At 32.4% G+C, this 23,631-nt stretch overlaps 1 protein-coding gene and 1 long non-coding RNA gene across 7 annotated transcripts; both read left to right on the plus strand.

Annotated features, from left to right (window-relative positions):
* The first annotated feature begins 6,663 nt into the window (after positions 1-6,663).
* Positions 6,664-11,759, plus strand: LOC121173137 (uncharacterized). 2 transcript variants are annotated; one of them, XR_005887435.1, is made up of 4 exons: positions 6,664-9,422; positions 9,918-9,978; positions 10,851-11,322; positions 11,409-11,759. It is a non-coding gene; the product is annotated as an uncharacterized lncRNA (long non-coding RNA). The 2 variants fall into 2 exon arrangements; XR_005887436.1 differs by having other exon boundaries at positions 11,554-11,759.
* Positions 11,760-12,466: 707 nt separating this feature from the next.
* LOC100796658 (serine/threonine-protein kinase Nek7) lies at positions 12,467-21,813 on the plus strand. 5 transcript variants are annotated; one of them, XM_006575179.4, is made up of 14 exons: positions 12,467-12,623; positions 12,830-13,099; positions 13,448-13,514; positions 14,333-14,407; positions 14,558-14,604; positions 15,407-15,452; positions 15,720-15,800; positions 15,877-15,919; positions 16,012-16,061; positions 16,289-16,370; positions 16,462-16,511; positions 16,619-16,692; positions 18,983-19,034; positions 19,111-21,813. In XM_006575179.4, the coding sequence occupies exons 2-14, from the start codon at positions 12,996-12,998 to the stop codon at positions 21,469-21,471; spliced, it is 3,132 nt and encodes a 1,043-aa protein (XP_006575242.1). In that variant the 5' UTR covers positions 12,467-12,623; positions 12,830-12,995; the 3' UTR covers positions 21,472-21,813. The 5 variants fall into 5 exon arrangements, with proteins under 5 accessions (XP_006575242.1, XP_040869419.1, XP_006575241.1 ...); XM_041013485.1 differs by having other exon boundaries at positions 14,333-14,398; XM_006575178.4 differs by having other exon boundaries at positions 12,539-12,623; positions 12,806-13,099.
* The last annotated feature ends 1,818 nt before the right edge of the window (positions 21,814-23,631 follow it).

Raw genomic sequence — 23,631 nt, forward strand, 5'->3', positions numbered from 1 at the left:
TAACTTTTTATACTCTACGTTGTTTGGTGGTCGATACACAGTAGAAGTAATTTTGTATTGTATCTTGTTTGATGTGCTTATGCATTGGACAAAATGATATAAATTTTATTATAAAACCCTAGGTGCATTAACATCACCTTGACAGAACAACAAAGGAGAGACACCTTGATACGAACCTTCATTGCACAAAGGCTGACTTAGGATCGTCTAGGATTAAACCTTGATGAAAAATGTGGAAATTGATTAAGGAAATGATGGAAGATTGACAAGATTTAAGGGTTGGGCGGTGGCAAATTTCTTGGGCCTTAATAAGGTGGTTCTTGGCATAAAATGGAAGAATGAGATGATAAAGCGTATGTTAAGTGGTGGCTGGACAGAAATATAGAAATGGGAATAACTCAAGCTACAGGGCTCTAAATGAGGTGATTCCAAAACGAGGTAAAAGATCTCGTTTTGAAATTCAATTTAGGCTCAAGAATCACTTAATTTGAGTGCGTAAAACGGGAGTTATGACCACGAGATAATTCTAGGCAGAAGTCGATTTTCTGGAATTGTGATTTGAAAGAACAAGGTTGAAGATGAAAGGAAGGAAAGAATCACTCTTTCCAGCGAGGGCAACACACAAAGGTTGTGGAAGTCCTTTGATATACCCAGGGTGTTCTTGAATCACTCAAGAACTTAGGAGAATCACTCTCACTAAGATAAAAGAGATAAACTCTAATTTTCTGAATAAAACTCAACTTGTGTTTATTGATAAAATAGTTCAGCTTATATAGAAGCTTTACATCAGATTTTAGTAATGATCCACTAACCTAGAATTAAAAGAACTTAATGCCACTAACCTAGGGAATTAAAAGAACTTAATAGTTGAGTGTAACTGAAATTGTGGCAACCAAAAGTCACCCCAACAGCCATCAAGTCTGCCACCATTTGGTCTCCCAAAAGGCTTATGCCTAGGTTGCCAATTGGGCCCTTATTACAACTTGAACTAAACCAAACTAAAGCCGTTTTAGTTGATTAACCCAAAATATATTTTTGGTCAGCCAACTTTACAAGGATTGGACCATTATTTAGACAAATTAAACACTCTAAAATTGAGACAAAGTTGTGTCATTTAGTCCTCCTCCATTTGGGTCATGGTACAACTCACAACCTTTGACTTTTCTCCTTGAAACTTGGGCTTGTATTCAAATAGTATGGACAACACTTGTTGAAGAATTTCCTTGGCTTTTCTTGCTCTAGCCCTTGTCATAGGTCTTCCAAGTCCTTCAAGTGGATCATTGCCTTTGCTCTTGGTCATGTCCTCATCACACCTCCATCGAGGAGGTGCGGCCCCTAACGCTAGCAGGAGCAGGGCTTGGTGGCTCGAGGCCGCCATAGGATCACGATGATGGCGGCAGTGGCACGACATGACCTCACTAGAGTTGGCCAAAAGAAAAAAAAACATAGTGACAAGAAGGAAAATGACTATGAAAACATTTGAATAAATTAACAATGAAAAGAAAGAAATAATGAGCAAAAAGAAAATAACAGTAGGTCATACAACCCTCATTGGCGGTCAAGGTGCGACATTTGGAGAGAAAGGTTTAGAGAAGGAGGCACATGAAAAAAAAAGTGAGATAATGAAAAGTCAGAAAATAGGAATAATATTTTATTTTTACTTTTATTAGTCACTAGATAAAAAGTTGTATGAGGTTTAGTGAGTTACAAGCTTTTAGGTATTTTTCCGGTTCATCATACTTTATTTTGTACGGTCCCTCATTCATTTTTTAAATCTAACGTTGGACAAATATTTTTATGTTGTCCAAATTCTTACTTTTTAGTTAATCAAATACACCCTTAAATATTTATTTAAGATGACTCACGTAGCTCGAGTGATTTTTGTAACTTTGTATACTCGGGAGACATTTTTCAAAGAAGGCATGAAAAAAGTGAAGTTACATTAGCATATTATAATATAATTAACCACCAATAAATTATTGGTTCAAGTGATTCTTAATTTAGTTTCATTAAGTTACATTTGTCTGTTATAATATAATTAACCACCAATGTCATGGTGACAAAAATAATGTAATTAACCAAGTTAATAAAGATGACCAATTTGTTGAATGTTTTTTACAATGACCAATTTGTTCAATGTTTTTTTGTAAAATTTAAATTAAATATTAAAGTATATATATATATATATATATATATATATATATATATATATGACAGTGGTGGATCCATATGAAGGATAATTGCTCCAACAAAGTAAATTTTTTTTACTTGAATATATTGAATAAATATTTTTTGTCCTCATAAAAAATAGATCACAAAATATTTTTTAATAAGATGAATGTAAATAGTTGTAAAAGATAAAAGAAAAAATAAATTGATACTAATTTTAGTCACTTTAAGTTTTACTTTTTTCAACTTTCTTTGTCATTTTTAATAAAACTTATATAACTTTTTATTAGAGAAAATATTAGATTATTTTTTGTTGTGACTGAATTTTTTTTTTTTGGATCCGCCACTTTTTATAACGGCTAACTTTTTTGAATGATTAGGTGACTAATTTATATTTTATTTTATTTTTTTTCCATGCTGATTTATATTTAATATTTAATATACATTCAAGAAAACATGATTGATTATGGTTAGCACATCGCACGATCACAGCCGGAGGGGAATTGTCTAACGTTGTGGAGTCAACGTTATTTATAGTTGCTTAATTTTAAGTAGTTTAATTAATGTAGTCCATGGCTCGTGTCCTATAAATTTTTATTTGGGTTTAATACTTTTTTTTGTAATTTTTTTGAATTTTTGTTTTTAATTCTTAATCTAAATTTTGATCATTTAAAGTGTCAGCACCTTTTTTTTTACCGCCTCTAGTCCCTAACTAAATGATATAACAATGACATTAATAATCTAATGATTTGTTAAGGTATAAAAAAGTTAAGATAAAATATATATAATTTTTTTTATAAATTATATTTTTACTCTCATTTGTTTACATCAATTGATGATGTTTGATTAGTTGGTGAAGAATTAAAAACATATACTTCTATCATAATCCTTGATAATTAATATCGATATTATTACATCATCTAGTATTTGATAGCAAAGTCTAAAAATAATAATAAAAAAAGTTAAAGAATTATGATCTGTCAAAATTTAAATTATGAACTAAAAGCATAAATCTATAAAAGTTTAAGGAAAAAAATATAAAACTCTTTTTATTTTAACCATGATATTATATATGTTGAACTTTCATTTCCTCCAACTCTCAAACTTGGATCATTTCACCATGTTAACCATAAAAGAGATCTTCGTCCACCAACCTGTAGCATCGATAGCTCGGTTGACCGTGGAAGCAAAAGCTGGATTTGAACACAAGAAATCTGTACCAAAACAATGACCTTTTGAGTATAAAATTTTACCAATTGAAAAAGAAACAGACCTCAGAACCGATATTATTTGAAAACCTAGTGTTAGGTTTAACCCAACAAGGATAATAAGAATTTTGCACACAACCTATATTTTTTCATCGGGCAGTAAGCACAATTAAGTTTAATTGACTTGCTGAAAGCGTAAAATTTTGTAAAAAAAAAAAGAAAAAACTTTCACATTTGATTCAATTGTATTTATAACACACTTCAAAAATATTAGTCCATTGTCATTACTTTTAATTAAGTATTTATGATTAATTTTTTATAACGACAATTAAATAAAAGGATGCAGTTGAAAAAGAGTTAAAAGACCTAACTAAAATTTTTGTAAGAATATAAAGACCTGGGATCAATTTAATAATAATAATAGAAAAAGAAAAAAATTATAAATTTGATCTTCTTATTAGTCTTAAAATTGTAAATTTGATCTTTCTATAATTTAATTGATGAATTTAGTTCCTTAATTTTTTAGAATCTTGTTATTTTTGAGAGATTAAATTCATAAATTAAATTATTAGAAAATCAAAATCAAATTTTGAAATAAATAAAAAAATTAAATTTATAATTTTATCTATAAAAAATGATACTCAATTAAATCATTAGTCAATGAATTCGAAATAGATAAAAGTAAGGTGCCTCTAGGAAGCCTCAAGGAGAGAAATGACTCGACACTATTATTTGATTTGTTCTAATTCAAATTTTGTTAGGTGACACTGAGATTCATGGGGATGAAAGACTCAGAACAACGTCTTTTATTTTTTTTCATATGTTCCTATCCATTCATTCTCTGACTCTTTGATGTGGGGTATATAGAAAATGTTTATTTTCTCTCAGTCATTCTTGGATTCTTTCAAGGCTATCATTCTCTCATAATTTTTCACACTTTTTCACTCATCCTCATAATATAGAGACCCCTATGTGTCCTTAGCATCCAAGAACGCATAAAAGCATAAAAAAGTTGGCAAAAGTATATCGTTATATTGCAAATTATAGGTAATCCACTTAATTCTTATATTGCTTTGTCCCTATCAAACTTTGATATGTTAGGAAAAGTATATCGTTATATTGCAAATTATAAACTCCCTCAAAATGAAAAATTACTTTCATTTTCTATGATAAATTTATAAAATGTTATAATATTACGAGACAAAAGTAAATAATTAATAATAGTTTTATTTATGAAAATTTCTTTTATTTTCTAATGTCTTATTTTTTTAATATTTTTAACTAGTTAAGAGAATTTGGCATCATACTTTAATCCAAAATCTTAGTTTATAGATCTTTTTCCTACTTATATGGCACTTAACTTTTTTACTTTTACCCGATGTGAGACTATACCTCACATTTGTTAAAAATTAATTGTAAAAAAATATACGGATTAAATAATTCGTATGATTTATATCAAAATTAATTGTCACAAAATTTATTATTTAAATTTACATGCGCATTAAATATACATTATAAATTTTAGTGTTATGTATAACAACATTATTTATTTTATAACATAATTGACTCATTAACTTAATTGGTTAGAGTGTTGTATTAATAACTTGAAAGTCATAAGTTATTTTTTCACTTGTACCCGATGTAAGACTTTACCTTACACTTCTACTCCAGTAACAATTACAACACAAGAATAATTTTGTTACACAAAAGTTTGATATTTGTATCCCTAAAGGTTTGATCTTTGTATCCCTAAAGGTATCGTTTGATCCGTATATTTAATCCGTATATTACATTGTCTAAGATAAGAAATACAATACCCTAAAGGTATTGACTTTTGTCTAAGATAAGAAATACAATACCTATTCCTTCATTGGACACAATGAAAACTGTAATATTTAATACACTAAAAATATATTTTACGTTGTTGATAAATTAACAAATTTTATTTTAGATCTTTAATTTTTTTTACATCGTGTCTCTAATAAAACAAAATATTTATATTTTAGCCTTTAATATTTGATTTTAGTCTCTAATAAATTAGAGAATTTTATTTTTGTCCCTAATAAATTTTATTCATTTGATATTAGTCCCTATCAAGTATTTTGTTAACAAAATTTTAATTTTTTGAGAGAGGGAATCTAATTTTTTTATATAAGAACTAAAATCAAAATTCATTTATTTTTCAGGTGGTAAAAATATATTTAAGTCTTTAGAAAAAAATATAATCCATTAGAATTTAAATACTTTTTAGGTTTAAATATGTTTTTCTTATAAATATGACCAAATTTAGGTTGTCTTTCTTTTCTATTTGGGTGTTTGTGAATTTTTAAAAATGTTTGTTATGGTCATCATTTAAGACTATGTGTTGACACAATTTTTCAGTTAATTTGTAATTTTTTTTTATTATTTGAAAAATTGTTTAATCGTTTGATAAATTAATTTTTTAAATAATTTCTAATATTTTTTTGAAATGTTACTTAAAATAATATTTTTTAAAATGTTGGTTTCTAATTTTTTTTATATTTTTTTTCCTTATTATTCTTAATATATTTATCAATTTTTCTTATAACTCTTTTTAAACAAATAATTATTTCATTATTTTTATATTATTTTACACTTTTCAACTACTTCAATAATTAATTTTACTTAATACTTATAATTTAATTTTAATTAACTTTTGAGATAGTTTACCAACAATAACCTAATGTCATATATGTGGCATTTTTTCATTTAGTTATTCATTGTTAGTGATGATTATCAAATATCATGTGATATTAAAATGTATGTACATCATTGATAAGTATTAATAGAATCATTTTCAAAGATTTCTTTATTGGATGAGAATATTTTTATTATAATAAGAATTATTATAATAGACTGACTTACGTATATATTTTAACAATATTATATTAAGAATTATTTTTAAACTATTATTTTGAATGTGTTCTAATAAATTTTTAATTAAAAATGATATACTTAATTAAACTTTTATAGTCTTGTTATTATTTCAGTGTTTTTGTTGTTGTCACTCGTCAAATTTAATTTTCTTATAATTGTTTAGAGATTTATTTGAATTTTTTTTAATTTTAGAAACTAAAATAATATCCCCATACAAATTCAGAGACTAAATTGATTATTCATAACATGAACAGTTTTAAAATTAATTTATATGCATAACAAATTTCGAAAACAAATCATCTATCATTATACAAATAAGGTCCTAAGTGGCCACGTGTCAAATGTTCGTGGCCCCGTTTCCCGCCTAAAAACGTCACATCATGCTACAGTGTTACCATGAATAAAAAATGCTTTTCTCTCTCCTCTTTTTTTACGTTTTTTAATGTTACACTTTTATTTTTTTTCCCTTTTTCGCATTTGCTTTTTCGCATTCCTCTCACCTGTTCTCTCTCCCCGTTGTGTTCCCAAACCTTCTCCGACGTAGTTCGTTTCCAAACTCCATGAAGACTGGTTGGTTTTCTTGCTTTGTCTGTCAAAGCTTCAATTTTTTTGTGTTCCTGAGCCTTCGTGGCTGTGCTTCCCCCGCCATTTTTTATTTTTATCTCCAAATTTCATGGATACAAGTTCGTTTTCTTGCTTGGTTTTCCCTCATCCGATTCTTCTATGTTTTCTTTTTTTACCTCTATTTGCATTTGTATGTGTTTTTTAATTTTGGTTTTTTGTTTTTTCAATGCACGTTTGTTATTTCTTCTAAAGCTGCGATTTTTATCTCATAAAGCTTCGATTTTTATTTCCAAACTCCATGTACACAGGTTCATTTTCTTGCTTGGTTTTCCCTCATCAGATTCTTCTATGTTTTCTTTTTTTACCTCTATTTGCATTTGCATGCGTTTTTTCATTTCGGTTTTTTGTTTTTTCACTGCATGTTCATTGTTTCTTCTAAAGCTGCGATTTTTATGTCAGAAAGCTTCGATTTTTATCTCCAAACTCCATGTACACAGGTTCGTTTTCTTGCTTTCTCTATCAAAGCTTAAATTTTTTTGTGTTCCTGAGCTTTCTCGGTCGTGGTTCCCCCCATTTTCGTTTTTTTTCTAAAAAAAGCTTTGATTTTTGCCTCTATCCTTATTGATGTGGTTTTCATGTGCTTCGTTTTCTGAAAAAGCTTTGATTTTTGCCTCAACACAGGTTCATTTTGTTGCTTTCTCTCTCAAAGTTTCAATTTTTTTTGTGTTCCTCAGTCTTCTCCGTCGTTGCTTTCTCTTGGTTTTCTTGCATGTTGGGTTCAGATCTGCGTTTTCTTTTTACCTCTTTTTTCATTTGTATGCATTTTTTATTTCGTTTTTTTTGTTTTTCACTGCATGTTCATTGTTTCTTCTAAACGTGTGAGGGTATTGTGATTCTTTTGTATTTGGGTTTTTTGTTTTTCCTGTGCTTTGGCATGTGATTTTGAAATTTCGATTTATTATTTTTCACTGCATGTTCATGTTTCTTCTAAAGCTGTGAAGGTATTGTGATTCTTTTGTATTTTGGTTTTTTGTTTTCCCTGTGCTTTGCATGTGGTTCTTTTATTTCAGTTTTTTGTTTTTCACGGCATGTTCATGTTTCTTCTAAAGCTGTGAGGGTATTGTCATTCTTTTGTATTTCGGTTTTTTGTGGTTCCTATGCTTTGGCATGTGATTCTTTTATTTCGGTTTTTTGTTTTTCACTGCATGTTCATGTTTCTTCTAAAGTTGTGAGGGTATTGTCATTCTTTTGTATTTCGGTCTTTTGTTTTTGCTGTGCTTTGCCATGTGGTTCTTTTATTTCAGTTTTTTGTTTTTCACTGCATGTTCATGTTTCTTCTAAAGCTGTGAGGGTATTGTGATTCTTTTGTATTTCGGTTTTTTGTGGTTCCTGTTCTTTGGCATGTGATTCTTTTATTTCGGTTTTTTGTTTTTCACTGCATGTTCATGTTTCTTCTAAAGCTGTGAGGGTATTGTCATTCTTTTGTATTTCGGTCTTTTGTTTTTCCTATGTTTTGGCATGTGATTCTTTTATCAGGATGGTTACCTTAAAATATTGGGAGGGTATTTGGAGAAATCTAACATGTTGAGGCAACCCTTCACAAGGCAAGAGAAACCTTTCATCCAAACCTGTCTTCTTGCATCCTCTGCATAGCCTTTAGCGGTACCTTCTTTCTTTCATTCTATTGTATGCCTTTGTGAATTTCTTAATGTTGTTGTCATAGCTGTAGTGTTATGAGTTGGTTAGTTTTTGTGATTTGACATCCTTTTTTTGGTTTTGTTTCAGATTTTACAATGTGATAGTTCGTGTATATTATATTTGGTTGGACCTTTTGTATCCAATGTTGTTGTGTAAATTGCTTATTTGTGTTCTACCTCAGCTGTCAATGACTTTTTTTCGTGCAAGTCTATGATTCACTTTTTTCCATTTTTTGCTTCTACCTTTCCTGTGTATTATATTAGGTTGTTTCCATTGTTGTTTTTCCCCTTATTCGTTTGATTATATTTGTAGATAATAATTTGTTTGCTTTTGTAGTAGTGGTACATTTTGAAACACCTACTTATTATTTGTGTGTGTATTCTGTTGTTTCAAATATTAAAGTGCACCTTTTGTATCCATTGCTGCTGAGTAGATTGCTTATTTGGGTTCTGTCTCGACTGTGAATGACTTTTTTCGTGCATGTCTATGATTATTAATTGATTGGTGGGTTATGCTCTGAAACATGTTGCCCTTCGTAACTTAAAGTATATATTAACTTAACCTTCACAATATCATTCAGGTTTTTTACCTAAGCTGTCTATGTCAGCTCTAATCTTTGGTTACTTTGCTATCTTTAGCATATGTTGGTTATGATTTTTTCCTGTAGATGTTTCTCAATGTTCAACACTACTTTGGTGCATGTCTATGATTCTTTTTTCTTTAGACTTTAACTTTTTCTGTGTATTATATTTGGGAGAGTATTTGGAGAAATCTAACATGTTGCAATATTTGGAGAAATCTAACATGTTGAGACAACCCTTCACAAGGCAAGACAACACTGTCATCCAAACCTGTGTTCTTGCATCTTTTGCATAGCCTTTACCGGTACCTTCTTTCTTTTATTCTATTGTATGCCTTTGTGAATTTGTTAATGTTGTTGTCATAGCTGTAGTGTTATGAATTGGTTTGTTGTTGTGATTTTTTATCATGTGTATTATATTAGGTTGTTTCTATTGTAGTTTTCCCCCTTATTTGTTTGATTTTACCTAACCTTTCTATGTCATTTCATGAGTTCTATTTATGTTCCTCAACACTTTATAATGATTGATGCCACTGGCTTGAATTTGTATTCATTTTGAAAAATTAAATTGCAACTTTCGTATTTGAAAAATTAAGTTGCACCATTTGCACAATTTGTATTCTGTTGAATATTGAAAAATTAAGTTGCACCATTTTTCTGCTTGAATTTGTATTATATTAGGTTGTTTCTGTTGAATATTTGAAAAATTAAATTGCAACTTTCGTATTTAGTGTTTGGCATTTCAAGTATAGGTTTGTTGAATATTGATTTTTTGTGTTTCTTTCTTTTGTCTTATCAAGGTAACGTATAGACGCCTACAAAATCCCGTCAACAAATTTTTTGAAATTTGTGTTTATACAGGTACTAATGACTACTAACACTTTATCCTATGGATATTAGCATGTATCATATTAATAGTCTTTGTGTAATAACTGTCAATATTCTGATTTCAATCTTTGAAATGGGATGTCACATCCATCATAATTATTAGAGTACACTACCAAATGTATCCTGACGTGTAATTTCCCTTGTAATTAATAGACTAATAGATGTTTGTTGAGGTGCAATTTTCCAATGCCAAAACACTGCGTGTCTATTCATACATCGGGAAGTAAAAAACATCATCTTTTCCATATACACATAATTACTGTTTTTGATAAAGAGTTACTGTTATTATTTTTTAAAATTTAACCTTTGTATGTAATTATTTATTACTATTTAATTATACAAACATAAAACACTATGGATACATCATAATAAAAACACAACAACAACACGGGAAGTGTAATAGCCTCACAATAAAAACACAACAACATAACCATAATAAACTAGCACGAAAAGTCTAAAAGGTTATCGGTTACTTTGTACATTGTTAATTGTTCTTGATAACTGTTCACCCTCCCCCTCATATAATTAAAACGCAGTATTATATATATCTATAACCACCCAGTATCACCAAATCTTCACCCATTTGTCGAAGAACTTCTCCAAACACAAAACACTATGAATACATCATCATCGAATGTGTCTGATGCTGTAAGTTTAACTTTTCCATCCTTTATGTTTACCTTCTTATAAGTATATGTTCAAGTTTGCTTCATCATGCATCCTTCATCCTTCTATGCTTGCTCTTTTCGTTCATAGTACATGTTTGATATTGCTCATATTTATCTTCTCCTTTCAATGGGTACATCTTTGTTCACTTACTCATTACATAAACGTTTCTCATCTAGGGCCCATCAAATTTACGAGTACCGAGAATTGTGCACCAATTTGACGCGTCATTCCATCTTGAGCAGGTCACGGCTTTCACCCCTAAACATTTACTTATTTATGTTAATATCAAATAAATAATATGCTTCAAATGTTAATCTGTAGAACGTCATTGAGGTTCCTTTTGCTTATCATAGACAATGGTCCGAAAATTATCCAAGTTATGTGTTATTCGACTACGAAGGAGACAAACACTTTATAAAGCTTCATAAATATGGTAACCGATTCTTTTTTGGTGATGGACTGAAGGAACTTAGGAGAACCCATGGCATTCATGAAAGTGTTCTGATGCGTTTTGTTGGAAGGGACAAAAATACTACTTTCAGTGTGGACGTTGTGGGACCTCTACACCAAAGGGCAGCCACAACCATAAGGCACCATGTTTTTACCATTGATGTCTCTAAAGATATGATACAACACAATTATCAATTGGTAGGTCTTTGTTAATATAATCATAATCCTTTATATTATTTATTGTTGACTTCTTATCTTTAATCACCGTGTTCCTTCTAACCTAGGTTCTGCCACTAGAGGCTTCAATTTATTTAACTACATCAAAAAAATATATGATTGTAGATCGTGGTAGTGGTAGGCATCACAAATGGATGATCACCACGAATAATGGCCTATCATGTGTTGTTGACGCGTGGATCCATTATTTAGGTGACTGTCATTTGAAGCCTGGAGATGAGGTCATCTTCTTCTACAACATTGACCAACATGTATGGGAGGTCCTCTATAGGAAGCAAGTTAAATGGGATGACGAAGAGGATGAAGCTGAATCCCCTTGAAGAATTATTTAATTACTTATCTTTGTTTTATTTTGATATATTATGTTTGTAACTTAATTACCCTCGGGTAATGAACAATTTTATTTTACTTTTGTTTTTGTTTAAACATTGCTAGCAACACTACAAATATTATTCTGTTATATTCTATGTTTGTGGGTTTAATTTTTCTATGCTATATTTATTTAGTTATATTCAATGTTGGTTATTTTCAAATAATATCACTTGGGCTTTCGAAAAAAGCCTGCACTTTAGTGAATGTGGTTGTTCACCTTTACAGAACCAAGGGACAATGAAATGTAGAGCTTCATATGCTTGAAGTACATGTAAGTTATCTTTCTTTGTCTACTTTGTGATTGATTTTTATTTACTTATTGTATACATTTATTGCTGCATACCATTGATCCAACACTAACACTTCGTAGTGCGTTCCTCTCTACTGATTAAAGTTGTCGAGACTTATTATTTGGGATCAGAGATGCTAATTGAAGATGAAACCTCATATGTTTTGTATGTTTGACATTGTACTTTGAATTGTAATTACATTAACAATCTTTTCAGACAATTTTACATCTTTTTAAATTAGCAGCCTTTTTTATCTGTATTATCTGTTTGAATATTTAAATTAATTTTTTATACATTTTTTTAAAAATTATTAATATTTAATAATTAAGAAACCTCAAATCTAAGAATGAACACATATTAATCATATTCAAATAAGAATATCAGCCCGAACTTTCTCACGGGCAAAACTCTAGTTAGCAAAAAATAGTATCCCTTATTCAGGCCATAAATTATGGTAGCCACAACTTATACTAAATTAAGTCACTATTACACGCTTATCAATATTAAAGTAATATTAAAGTGCAACATGCCTGTTCTGCATTTCTTTACTTGACTTTGTTGTCCTTCCATCTCTCTCTTCTCTCTCTCAACTTTCTTTCCGTAAGTCATCAAACTCTCAATTTTTTTGGTATATTCCACTCTCTCTTTCTCTTCAATCTCCTGAGAAGCTAAGTTTAGTGCCATATAGTTGTGGAAAGTTGAAAGTTGAAACCCCTTCATGGTTGCTGAAGTTCATTCAATAATCACCTAAGTGAGTCTAATAATAATTAATGCTATTGAAGCTATAGGTTTGTGTTCATTTACAGCATTTGGAGGAAGCAAAAGGGTTGGTAGCTGAAATTCACACTCACAGCAGCAAGACTTTGCCTTAAAATAAAGAATCAAGCGTTTCGTGAATTGGATTCTCTGCAAATCAGGATCTGCTGCTTCAGGGCTTCACTGTTTGTCTTGTAGCTTCTTCTGGAGGTTTCTATGGAGAGTAGTGGCAAGATGGAAGACTATGAAGTGATCCAGCAAATTGGAAGAGGAGCACTTGGTGCAACTTTTCTTGTTCTACACAAGATTGAGAATAAGAGGTATGCCACTGTTTCCTTATGTGTGTGTGTTCTGTGTAAATGTAATTGCTGGAACCAACATGAACTCTTCAAGATCTTTGGTCAAAATTGGACAACCCCACGAAGAAATTTTCAATCTTTTTGAGGTTTTGGTTGTCAAATGTGGAAATTGAAGCCCTGCAAGTTCAATAGAAGTTAGCTGTTAACATGGCCCATTGAAGAATCCATTTTCAGTTCAGAAATGGACAAGCCCAGAAAAAAAGAAATCTATTGTATTGGACTAAAATCTGCGCTAATTCAATACCAGTTTTGCTTTCCATCTTCAGTTCTTTATTCCTCTTGATGATGAAAATTTCATCTTACTGGTAGGTATGTGCTGAAGAAAATTCGCTTGGCCAAGCAAGCAGACAAGTCCAAAGTGACAGCACAACAAGAGGTTGGTGTAACCAACCCTTTCTCTTATTGCATATATTCAGTGTCAACCAGGCAATTATTTAGTTATTGGTGTTATTTTCTCTTGTTTTCTTACTTTATATCCTAATTGATAGGACAAGTTACTGTTTTGTTCAAATTATGAACACTACTGTTTTGGTTCTGCCTTTTACTTTTATTGTTTCTTTTTTTTTTAAGTGGTTTTTAATCTGTCCCATCATCAAAGAATTAATAGTAATGATTGATCCGTTTCCTACTATCTTGAGTCATGTGTGGTTTGAATAAGCTCAACCTAACTAGTTACTTGTATTTCTCAATATCTTTCTGTAACTTCCATAATGATCTATGAACATGCTCCAGCTGGTTATGCTTCTTTCCTGCTACAGATAAACCAGTCATCTGAATACGAGTTAATACCAGAAGCATTATTTCTTCTGCAAAAGACACAGACAGAGACTTAAAGTTAAAAACATAACAGTAAACTCAAATTGAATTTCATTTCATTTAATGAAATCTTGTAGGTTCTATGCTACTCATCATCGTCTTTGAAGAGTACTGGTTAGACTTCTACTCTAGAGTAGAGGATTTTTTTTTTTTTAATTTTTATTATGCTTACAAAATGTTATGAGCACCATGTGATATGGCATTTTTATTTGAGCTTAGTACCATCTGAATTCTGAAGCTAATTTTTCTATAAATATAATATTAATGGTAGTTTCACTGACTTCATTGCTGAGAGGTTTTCCTTCATGGTTTTGAATGATTGCTTTCTTACCTTCTTAGTTGTGACAAAAATGGTGATATTGTCTCTTTTTGTTTCAGATGGACCTAATAGCAAAACTACATTACCCATATATTGTGGAGTACAAAGATGCTTGGGTGGAGAAGGTAAAGACAGTAAGATTCAGTCTTTCTCTCTTTTTCTTATTGAATTTTCATTTATACTTTTATATGTAGATAAAAATTTAAGTTTGAAGTTCTATAGAATGTATAGGCTTATTTAAATGTTCATGAATCCTTAATATTTGTTATTTTCATGTTCTGTAGGATGACTACATATGCATTATAACTGGCTATTGTGAAGGAGGTGACATGTAAGTATGGTAATATTTGTTAGCGGCACTGATTGTTTCTAGTATAAATTAAGTATGAGTTATTCATTATTTCTGAATAGAGAGAATGCCATATAGTTAAGTCTAAGAAGTAAAATGTTTTATTAGCTATCTGCATCTAACCTATTTACCTAAAATCTTAAACATTAGGTAAGATTCCGAGAATGATTTTCACAAATCTTAAAGTCTTAACCCGTCCTTTGGGTGAAAGCCTGCTAAACTTGAAATGTGGATAAAAATTACAGACTTCTATCTTGTATGGAAGCTACACCGAATTTTATACTGAGTTATATCCTTGGAAGGAAAATATTATTTTAAAAGTTTAATTTGTAGACAGGAGGTGAGAAAGTATCTTTAGATTTGTTCAATTTGACTGTAATACTATGTTAAATAAATTCTTGACCTAAAAGTTTAAGCTTCTAGACAGAGATCTAGAAAATTTTTAAGAACCCTGGAATATAAGTGATCTGTAATATGAAATGTGGAGATTCTTATAGGATTCTTGTTGATTGATGTTTAGTTTTTTGCAATAACATAAATGACATTTCTGCATAGAACCTTATATACAGATATATGTATATCGACAAAGATCATTTTATAAGTCGGAATTTTAATCGCATTCTAAGAAATGGAATACCTTGGGATAAAGGCTTTGGGATTCCGTGGGTCTCATGCATTATAAAGCATAGCATATACATTTAGTGTACATTTATATGACACTTGGGAGCATTATAACTTGTTACCTAAAGTCTGAATCATGGAATACTACATTCTTCTGGAGCAGGGCTGCAAATATAAAGAAAGCTCGGGGATCTTATTTTTCAGAGGAGGTAACTAATTAGGCTTTATGTTCCATTCCTTAGTGTTTGTTTGGCTGGGGGACAATGGAAGGAAAGGGAGGGGAGGGTAAGTTTTTAGGTCAACCTCCCCCTTATTTGGGAGTCTTTGCAAAATAGGAATTATGATGTAACCCTTGGCCCAAAAAAAATGGGGAAGGAAACTTTGTACTTAACCTCTCATCTTCCATTTGTCTTTGTTCTCTCTGGATTCCTTTTCCTTATTCCTTATCCACTCTGCATTGCCATTTTCTCCAATAGAAAGTTTGCAAGTGGTTGACTCAGTTGTTACTGGCTGTGGACTACCTTCACTCCAATCGGGTACTCCATAGAGATATCAAGGTACTTCTTATTCTTATATCCTGGCAAAGAAATCCTTACGTGGGGTTTATATTAATGAAACTTCATTTAATTTCAGTGTTCCAACATATTCCTTACCAAAGAAAATAACATTCGGCTAGGTATGAAGTCATTATCCTTTGAATGCTCATCACTTTGGGTTTCCATGTACCATATTTTCTAAAGAAAAATATGCATAACATGAACACTACAGGTGAATTTGGACTTGCAAAGCTTCTTAATACTGAAGACCTTACTTCCCCGGTAATGTATATAGTAATATCTTAGCATTATCTACTGCCATCTTCAAGAAACTTTTATGAAGTTGATCTCCTGATAGTGAATTGTCATGCCAAGTAATTGATGCTTTAAGTAAAAATGAATAACTTTGCCTTCATGCCTTAAACCTTGTATTACTAATGATAATGCTACTTAACTAAATCTACATATTGAAGTCTGTTTATTGTGTGTCTGTCTTATATCTTTCATAGGTTGTTGGAACTCTAAACTACATGTGTCCTGAGGCCTTTGCTGGTATGCCTTATGGTTATAAATCTGATATGTGGTCACTCGGTAAGAATTACAGATGCTTGATTCTAGTTGACAAAGTCATATGCCATGATATCTGACCTTGTGTAAGAATGATGTCTGTTTGCATGTAAAGGTTGCTGCATGTTTGAAATTGTTGCACATCAACCGGCATTTCGTGCTCCAGTAAGAACAAAACCACCTATAACAGTTTGATGTTATTACTGACAATGAGTTGTCTCCAATATATTTTTAAGTGAAATAATTTGGTGAATCATGAATGAATCTGACAGGACAGGGCTGGACTTATCAATAAAATAAATAGATCATCCATATCTCCACTGCCAATTGTTTACTCTTCCACACTGTAAGTAACTTCTTCGTGTGAGAATATGTACAAAATATTTGGAATATATCTAGTGTATCTTAGAATGTTTTAGAATAACTTAAGAAGATCTTATGTACTCAGTTAGGAATCTAATTGAGAAAACGATCATATGAGTTGTTTTCTTTTCTAATTTTATTATGTATTCTTATTTAATGAGGGTTATTATTCTTATTGTATTAGTCTGCTTGGGTTTATACTAATACTATCCCAATACTTAACCTGATATTTTTTTAGTATCTGTGAAAATAATCATAGTTAATGCACTTAGGAAATAGTATGTTAATGTATCACTTTATAAAATGCATTTAGTACTCATAGGTATCAGTGTTTAACAGTTGAAGTTGATTAATAGTACTAGGAAAGTCTCCACTAATTCTATTAAGAGACTATATATATGTATAACAAGAAGAACATCAAAATCTCTCCCTCTAAATTTAACAGTTTAAATAGAATCAGTGTTAGTATTTTGCAATATATCATAGTACACCATATTAATCTAATGTTATTATTCATGGTCTGTGTTCTCTCTTTTCCTCCTTCCCTACTGAAACCATATCTTTGCCCCATAATTATTCCTTACTGTTGGCTGTGCACCAATTACAGAAACTAAAATTCTAGTTTTTCCTTATTTGTAAATCTTCATATTTGCTTTCTTCCCTGTTTGGTGTCACAATTAATTTTCTAATGCTGGCATAGCACTGATGGAGAGTGAGAATGTGATACGAACCTAATTCAGGATAAATAAACATTCGACAACTGTATTGTCGATTGAAAATGTAAGAAATATTACAAGATAAACCCTTGCAATCCCAGAGCAAAAGCTCCTTCTCCCCCTACCTATATAACAGGCTCCAATATCCTTTTTCTCTATCTATAACTAACTCTTCCCTCCTTCCCTATTTCCCACCTAAGGTGACTCTAAGTGGGCCTTGTACATTTGGGCCTGTGGTCGAGAACCTATCAAAATGATAGACTACATCTCTCTCCACTGACGTGGTGAGTCTGGTGACATCCCTTTTTATCAGTGATCATTTTGATGGTGACATCTCTTCTTACCAACAATAATTCTGTTGATATCACCTCTTGCCAATGATCATTTTGGCAGTGAGATCTTTTCCCACCACTAACAATCATACAAGTGGTGAGTTTTCTTACCATAGTAAATCATATTACTGGTAGTGGTGGTGATTCCTCCCATCTCACTAATGAATCATACTGGTGATGAATTGTCTATCGGATGCAATATAACCAGGTTCCCACAGACAAATCATATTGGTGGTGATTTCTGCCCTCGATGAGTAATACCTCTGATGATTTCTCTATTGGCTGCAATATGAACTAGATTTAATCTCAAACTCTTATATTCTATGGATGAGATTCACACTTAGCTTCAGTTTTTAAGTTTTGGGGGCTACTAGATTTTCTTTCAGTTTGAATCTTCCAAATGCTTATTCTGATGGATTTGGAGAAATTTGGGCCTTGTCTCTTGGTCATTCTAGCCATGTATATATTGACTTGTCTTTTCAACTATGGTCTATGGTTATAGCTGACATTATTTTCAGAATTATTTTCTTTTAGTTTTTTAATTGTGACAATGTTAAAACTTTTGTAAGCATTAGCTTCAAGGGAAGTGCTTGAATTTATACTAAATATCTCAGAATATATTCAATGTGTCTTAAAATATTTTAGAATATCTCTAAATATTATAGAAATATTTAGAATGATATTATCTAATCTGACATAATATACTTAGGAAGCAACCTCAAGAGTTGTTTCATAATTTTATTATGTTTCCTTATTTAGTCATTGTTAGAAATTTTATTTTATTAGTGTGTGCTGTGTGCTTTGGCTTGTTCTAGCAGTGCCACATCAGCACTTTACTAAATAGAACAGAAAGCCGGCAAAAGTAAGCAATTATTTCTCCAATATAATTCGAACCAAATATGCACTAGATAGCATCATTGGATTAGCATTTTATATCAGATAATTAGACATCACAAATCCATAATACACCTTTTTGATTCTAATAACCTGTAATTTAGAGTCCCTGTTCTCTTTTCCTCATTCACTACCAAAACCACATATGACTTCGTAAAAACCATTAGCAGTCACCCTACTGTCATGATTTTTCCCACCTGAGCTTTTAAAAATTATTATATCTGTTTAAATTCAACAAAAATCTACCAGCCAATCCCTTCATTTCCTTTAAACACGTGATTGAAATAATAAAACTGAAGCAAGAAGACTTCTGTCATTTTATGTTTGACAGGAAACAACTTATCAAGAGCATGCTGAGGAAAAACCCAGAACATAGACCAACAGTGAGTTCAACTGAGCTTTTCCTGTGTAACTCATTTATGTGGAGCTGTGCATTCTTACACTGCACTTTGTTGGCAGGCATCTGAATTATTAAAGAATCCTCATTTACAACCTTATGTTCTACGCTGTCGTAATGCATCATCTATTTTTCTACCAGTACATCTTATAAATAGTAACTCAAAGGATAAAACAAAAACCAAATCTAGTAGTGGTAGCAAAGACCATTGGGAAAGGGAGGCAGCATTGGCTGGATTGGTAAATCGTTTGGATCGACTTTATCCATTAGAGGGAAATGGAGATGTACAGTCACGGAATTGGCATAATGATGGCAAGCTAGCAGTGTCAACCAGTGCAGAAGACAACCTTGAGACTAAAATGGTTGATTTGACCAGCTATACTGTGGAGTTTTCTACTAGTATTAGCGGCTCGAAAGATGGATCAACAACATCTGAATCAACTGTCTGCAGTGTGTGCAAGGAAGGAGACTCTAAAAATAGACTTACAAGGGACACAGCTGACAGTGAGATCACTTCAAAGAGTACAATGGATTCTGGGCTTGAAGAACAAGGACTTGATTGTCACAAGTCATATGCAATTGACATAAATACGGTGATTAATAAAGTTGAAGATACTTTTTCCAATGAAGATTTCAATACAGATGAAGCACTTAGTGAAGGTGTCAAACCTGAGGACTCCAGTAAATCAATAATGTCCAGTGAAGACAGCAACGGTAATGATAAAGATGAGTTAATTGATGAGATCACATCAAAGAGTACTCTAGATTCTGTGCATGAAAAACAAGGATTTACAGCTGAACATTTTCAGAAGTCAGATGTGATTGACACAAGTGCAGTGTCTACAAAGATTGAAGATAATTTTTTCAGTGAAGATAGAACAGAAGCAGAGAGGGAAAATGCCAAACCTGAGGACTCCAGAAAATCAATAGTGTCAAGTGAAAACAGCGATGTTAAGGATAATGAGGGATCCATTAATGAGATCACTTCAACGAGTATGCTAGATTCTGTGCATGAAGAACAAGGATTTACAGCTGAACATTTTCCGAAGTCAGATGGGATTGACACAAATGCAGTGGCTATAAAAGTTGAGGATAATTTTTCCAATGAAGGTTTTGACCAAACAGAAACAGAGAGGGAAAATGCCAAACCTGATGACTCCCGAAAATCAGTAGTTTCCAGTGAAAACAGTGATGGTAATGATAACGATGGGTCCATTGATGAGAACACATTAAAGAGTACGCTCAATTCTGTGCATGAAGAACACGAATTTACCGCTGAACATTTTCTGAAGTCAGATGTGATTGACCCAAATGCAGTGGCTTCAAAAGTTGAAGATAATTTTTCCAATGAAGGTTTTGACCAAACTGAAACAGAGAGGGAAAATGCCAAACCTGATGACTCCAGAAAATCAATAGTGTCCAGTGAAAACAGCGACGGTAATGATATTGTTGCTGTTGATGAGACCACATTAAAGAGTATGCTCAATTATGTGCATGAAGAGCGAGGGTTTACAGCTGAACTTGTTCAAAAGTCAGATGTTGAAATAAATGCAGCGGCTTCAAAAGTTGAAGACAAATTTTCTAATGAAGGATTTGATAAGGCTGAAGCACAGAGGGAAGATGCCAAACTTGAGAGCTCTAGTAAATCAATAATTTCCTGTGAAAACAGAAACGATAATGATGACTATGGATCTGGCTATGAGATCACATCAAACAGTATGCTAGATTCTGTAGGTGAAGAAAAAAGACTTCCTGCTGAACTCTTTCAGAAGTCTGATGCAATTGACATAAATGCAGTGACTACAGAAGATGAAGATAAACTTTCCAAAGAAGGTTTTGATAGAGCTGAAACACAAGAGAAAGATGATAAACCTGAGGACTCCAGTAACTCATTGTCTAGTGAAGACAGCAACAGCAACGATAAAGAGGGGTCCATTGATGAGGAAAGGTCATCACCAATTGCACATGCGGTTAAGGTTGAGCATGACACTGACACTGGAAACAGCTTGAAGGAAAATGAAAACCCTAAAGTGTTGACAGAAGACTCATGCATGGACAGCTTGGCTTCTGAGAGTAATGAAATGCGTCCAGGTAAGGATGAAGGCCAAGCAGATACACACACAATCAGTTGTTCAACGCATAAAGAAGTTGACAATGCTGTCATGGCTGATAAGCCACCAAATGGCGTTTCATTAAGGACACGCATATCAAGAGGTGGTGATAATACTTGCCATCAAAGAGCTGATGCTCTGGAATCTCTGCTCGAGTTATGTGCGCAGCTACTTCAGCAAGGAAAGCTTGAAGAGCTTGCTGCTGTGCTGAGACCATTTGGAGAAGATGCTGTATCTGTATCATCCAGAGAAACAGCAATATGGCTTACAAAAAGCCTGGTGGCCTCACAAAATCTTAATCCTGAGATATAGTTTGAGAGTGTGGTGCCCCTCATTATTTATACATTATTGTAAGAAAATTGTGTATTTCCAAATGATACATGAAGATTGTTCCTTTGAAACTTCTGCTTGGTTGAAGATTGGAGGCTGGAAAATAACATCCGATAAATCCTTTGCTGTTAGAGAGGTGTTTTGTAAATGGGTTAAATTGATATTCGTTGGTGTTTTTCTGTAAGATATGGCCATTGATTGCATGAATATTGATATCGTCATAGTCCCCCTCCCCTCTCAAACTTGGAAACATAAGGCCTTGAGCTTAATTTATTTGGTGAACTTATTGTTTATAAAATATCTTGATTTAGTTGACCTGATTAACATGGTTTTCTGGTTACTACACATTGGTCATTTTACTTATATTTATGATTTCAAGGATTATAATTTTATCATTTTTTATTCAATAAATATAATTCAATTGGTAAGACACATTGTGTTTGTAGGGAAAGACTTAGGTTCCTTAGGTTCAATTCCCACAGAATACATCCTTGGGGAGAAGCGATGGACTTTATGTGTGATTAAATCTCAGACCGAGGATTAATTTCATAGTTGGTCCAAAGTGAGTGATGCAATCCAAGCAATGAACGCTTGATTTGGATCGTTCCAAATGCAAATTCAAGAATCCCCATTGTTGACCTTCAAAGAACTTAAGAATAGAAAAACATAAAAGATGGATAAGATGAAGAAGATTAATAGAATGACGCCATGACCGTGGAGAATCAATAAGCTGAAGGAAGATTCGTCACAAAGGAATAACTTCCTTGATAAGAATCAATTTAATGTTCAGTCATAAACCATAAAAGAGGCTAAGCTCTCTCTAAGCACAAGCTAAATTTCAACATTAAGAGTTTATGAGTATTTATAGATCTAGGCTTAAGAAGATAATTAAACCTCTAATAAGGCCTATTTACATCAAGTTCAAGCCGATTACACAAATAAACAAGAGTTAAGAATTTTCGTAAATTCACACTGAAGGTTTGTGCTAAGCCCAATTTCTCCTCAGGTTGGAATTGAGCTAAGCTAGATAGCTTATGCTAAGCCTAGGTACTAAGCTAGACACTTGCTGTTAAGCGAACTGTTCAACAGTCTTAAACGTGCTCCAATTCAACTCCTTGTGATTTTCTCCTTCCTTACCTTTGATGAGTATTCCATCCTTGTTCCTCTTGGCCATCTCTTCTTGTAGAAGCTTGGCTCTAGACCTTGTCATTGGACGACCCTTCAACTCATGCAGTGTTTTTAGGTCCTTATGCTATTTGGATAACCCTCTATCATTCCTTCCTTCTTGAAAAGAATCTATCATCGGATGTGCGTCTAGAACACCTATATCACAAGAAGAAAGATCAGTGACATTGAAAGTATAACTCACCCTATACTCACTTGGCAAATCAATCTTGTAGGCATTGCCATTAATCCTCTCAAGGACCTTCAAAGGTCCATCACCCCTAGTTTGGAGTTTAGATTTCCTTTGTGAAGGAAACATATCCTTCCTTAGATGTACCCAAACCCAATCTCCGAGTTCAAATACCATAGACTTTCTCCCTTTGTTTGTTTGACGTGCATATTGCTTCATCTTCTTCTCAATTTCATTTCTCACTCTTTCATGAAGATCCTTAACAAAAGTGGCGCTAGAAAGCCCATCCTTAATCAAAATAGAAGAATCATTAGGTAAGAGAATTGAATCAAGAGGAGATAAATGATTAAAATCATAAACAACCTCAAAAGGAGAAAAAGAAGTGGTAGGGTAGTTGGTTATCCTATTATAGGCAAATTTGACATGAGGCAACAACTCTTCCCAAGTTTTCAAATTACCTTTGATGAAACACCTTAGGAGTTGTGAGAGTGTTCAATTTACTACTTCGGTTTTCCCATCGGTTTGAGAATGGCAAGTGATGGAGAAAAGAAGCTTGGTGACAAGTTTTCCCCACAATGTTTTCCAAAAATGCCTCAAAAACTTGAAATCCCTATCCAACACAATGCTCCTAGGCAATCCATGAAGACACATTACCTCTTTGAAGAACAGATCCGCCACATGACAAGCATCATCCACCTTATGACATGGAATGAAGTGTGCCATCTTGGAAAACCTATCAACAACCAAAAAAATCGAATCCTTGTCCCTCTTGGACCTTGGAAGAGCAA

Source organism: Glycine max, chromosome 2 (genome assembly GCF_000004515.6).
Source record: "Glycine max cultivar Williams 82 chromosome 2, Glycine_max_v4.0, whole genome shotgun sequence".
NCBI classification, from domain to species: Eukaryota; Viridiplantae; Streptophyta; class Magnoliopsida; order Fabales; family Fabaceae; genus Glycine; species Glycine max.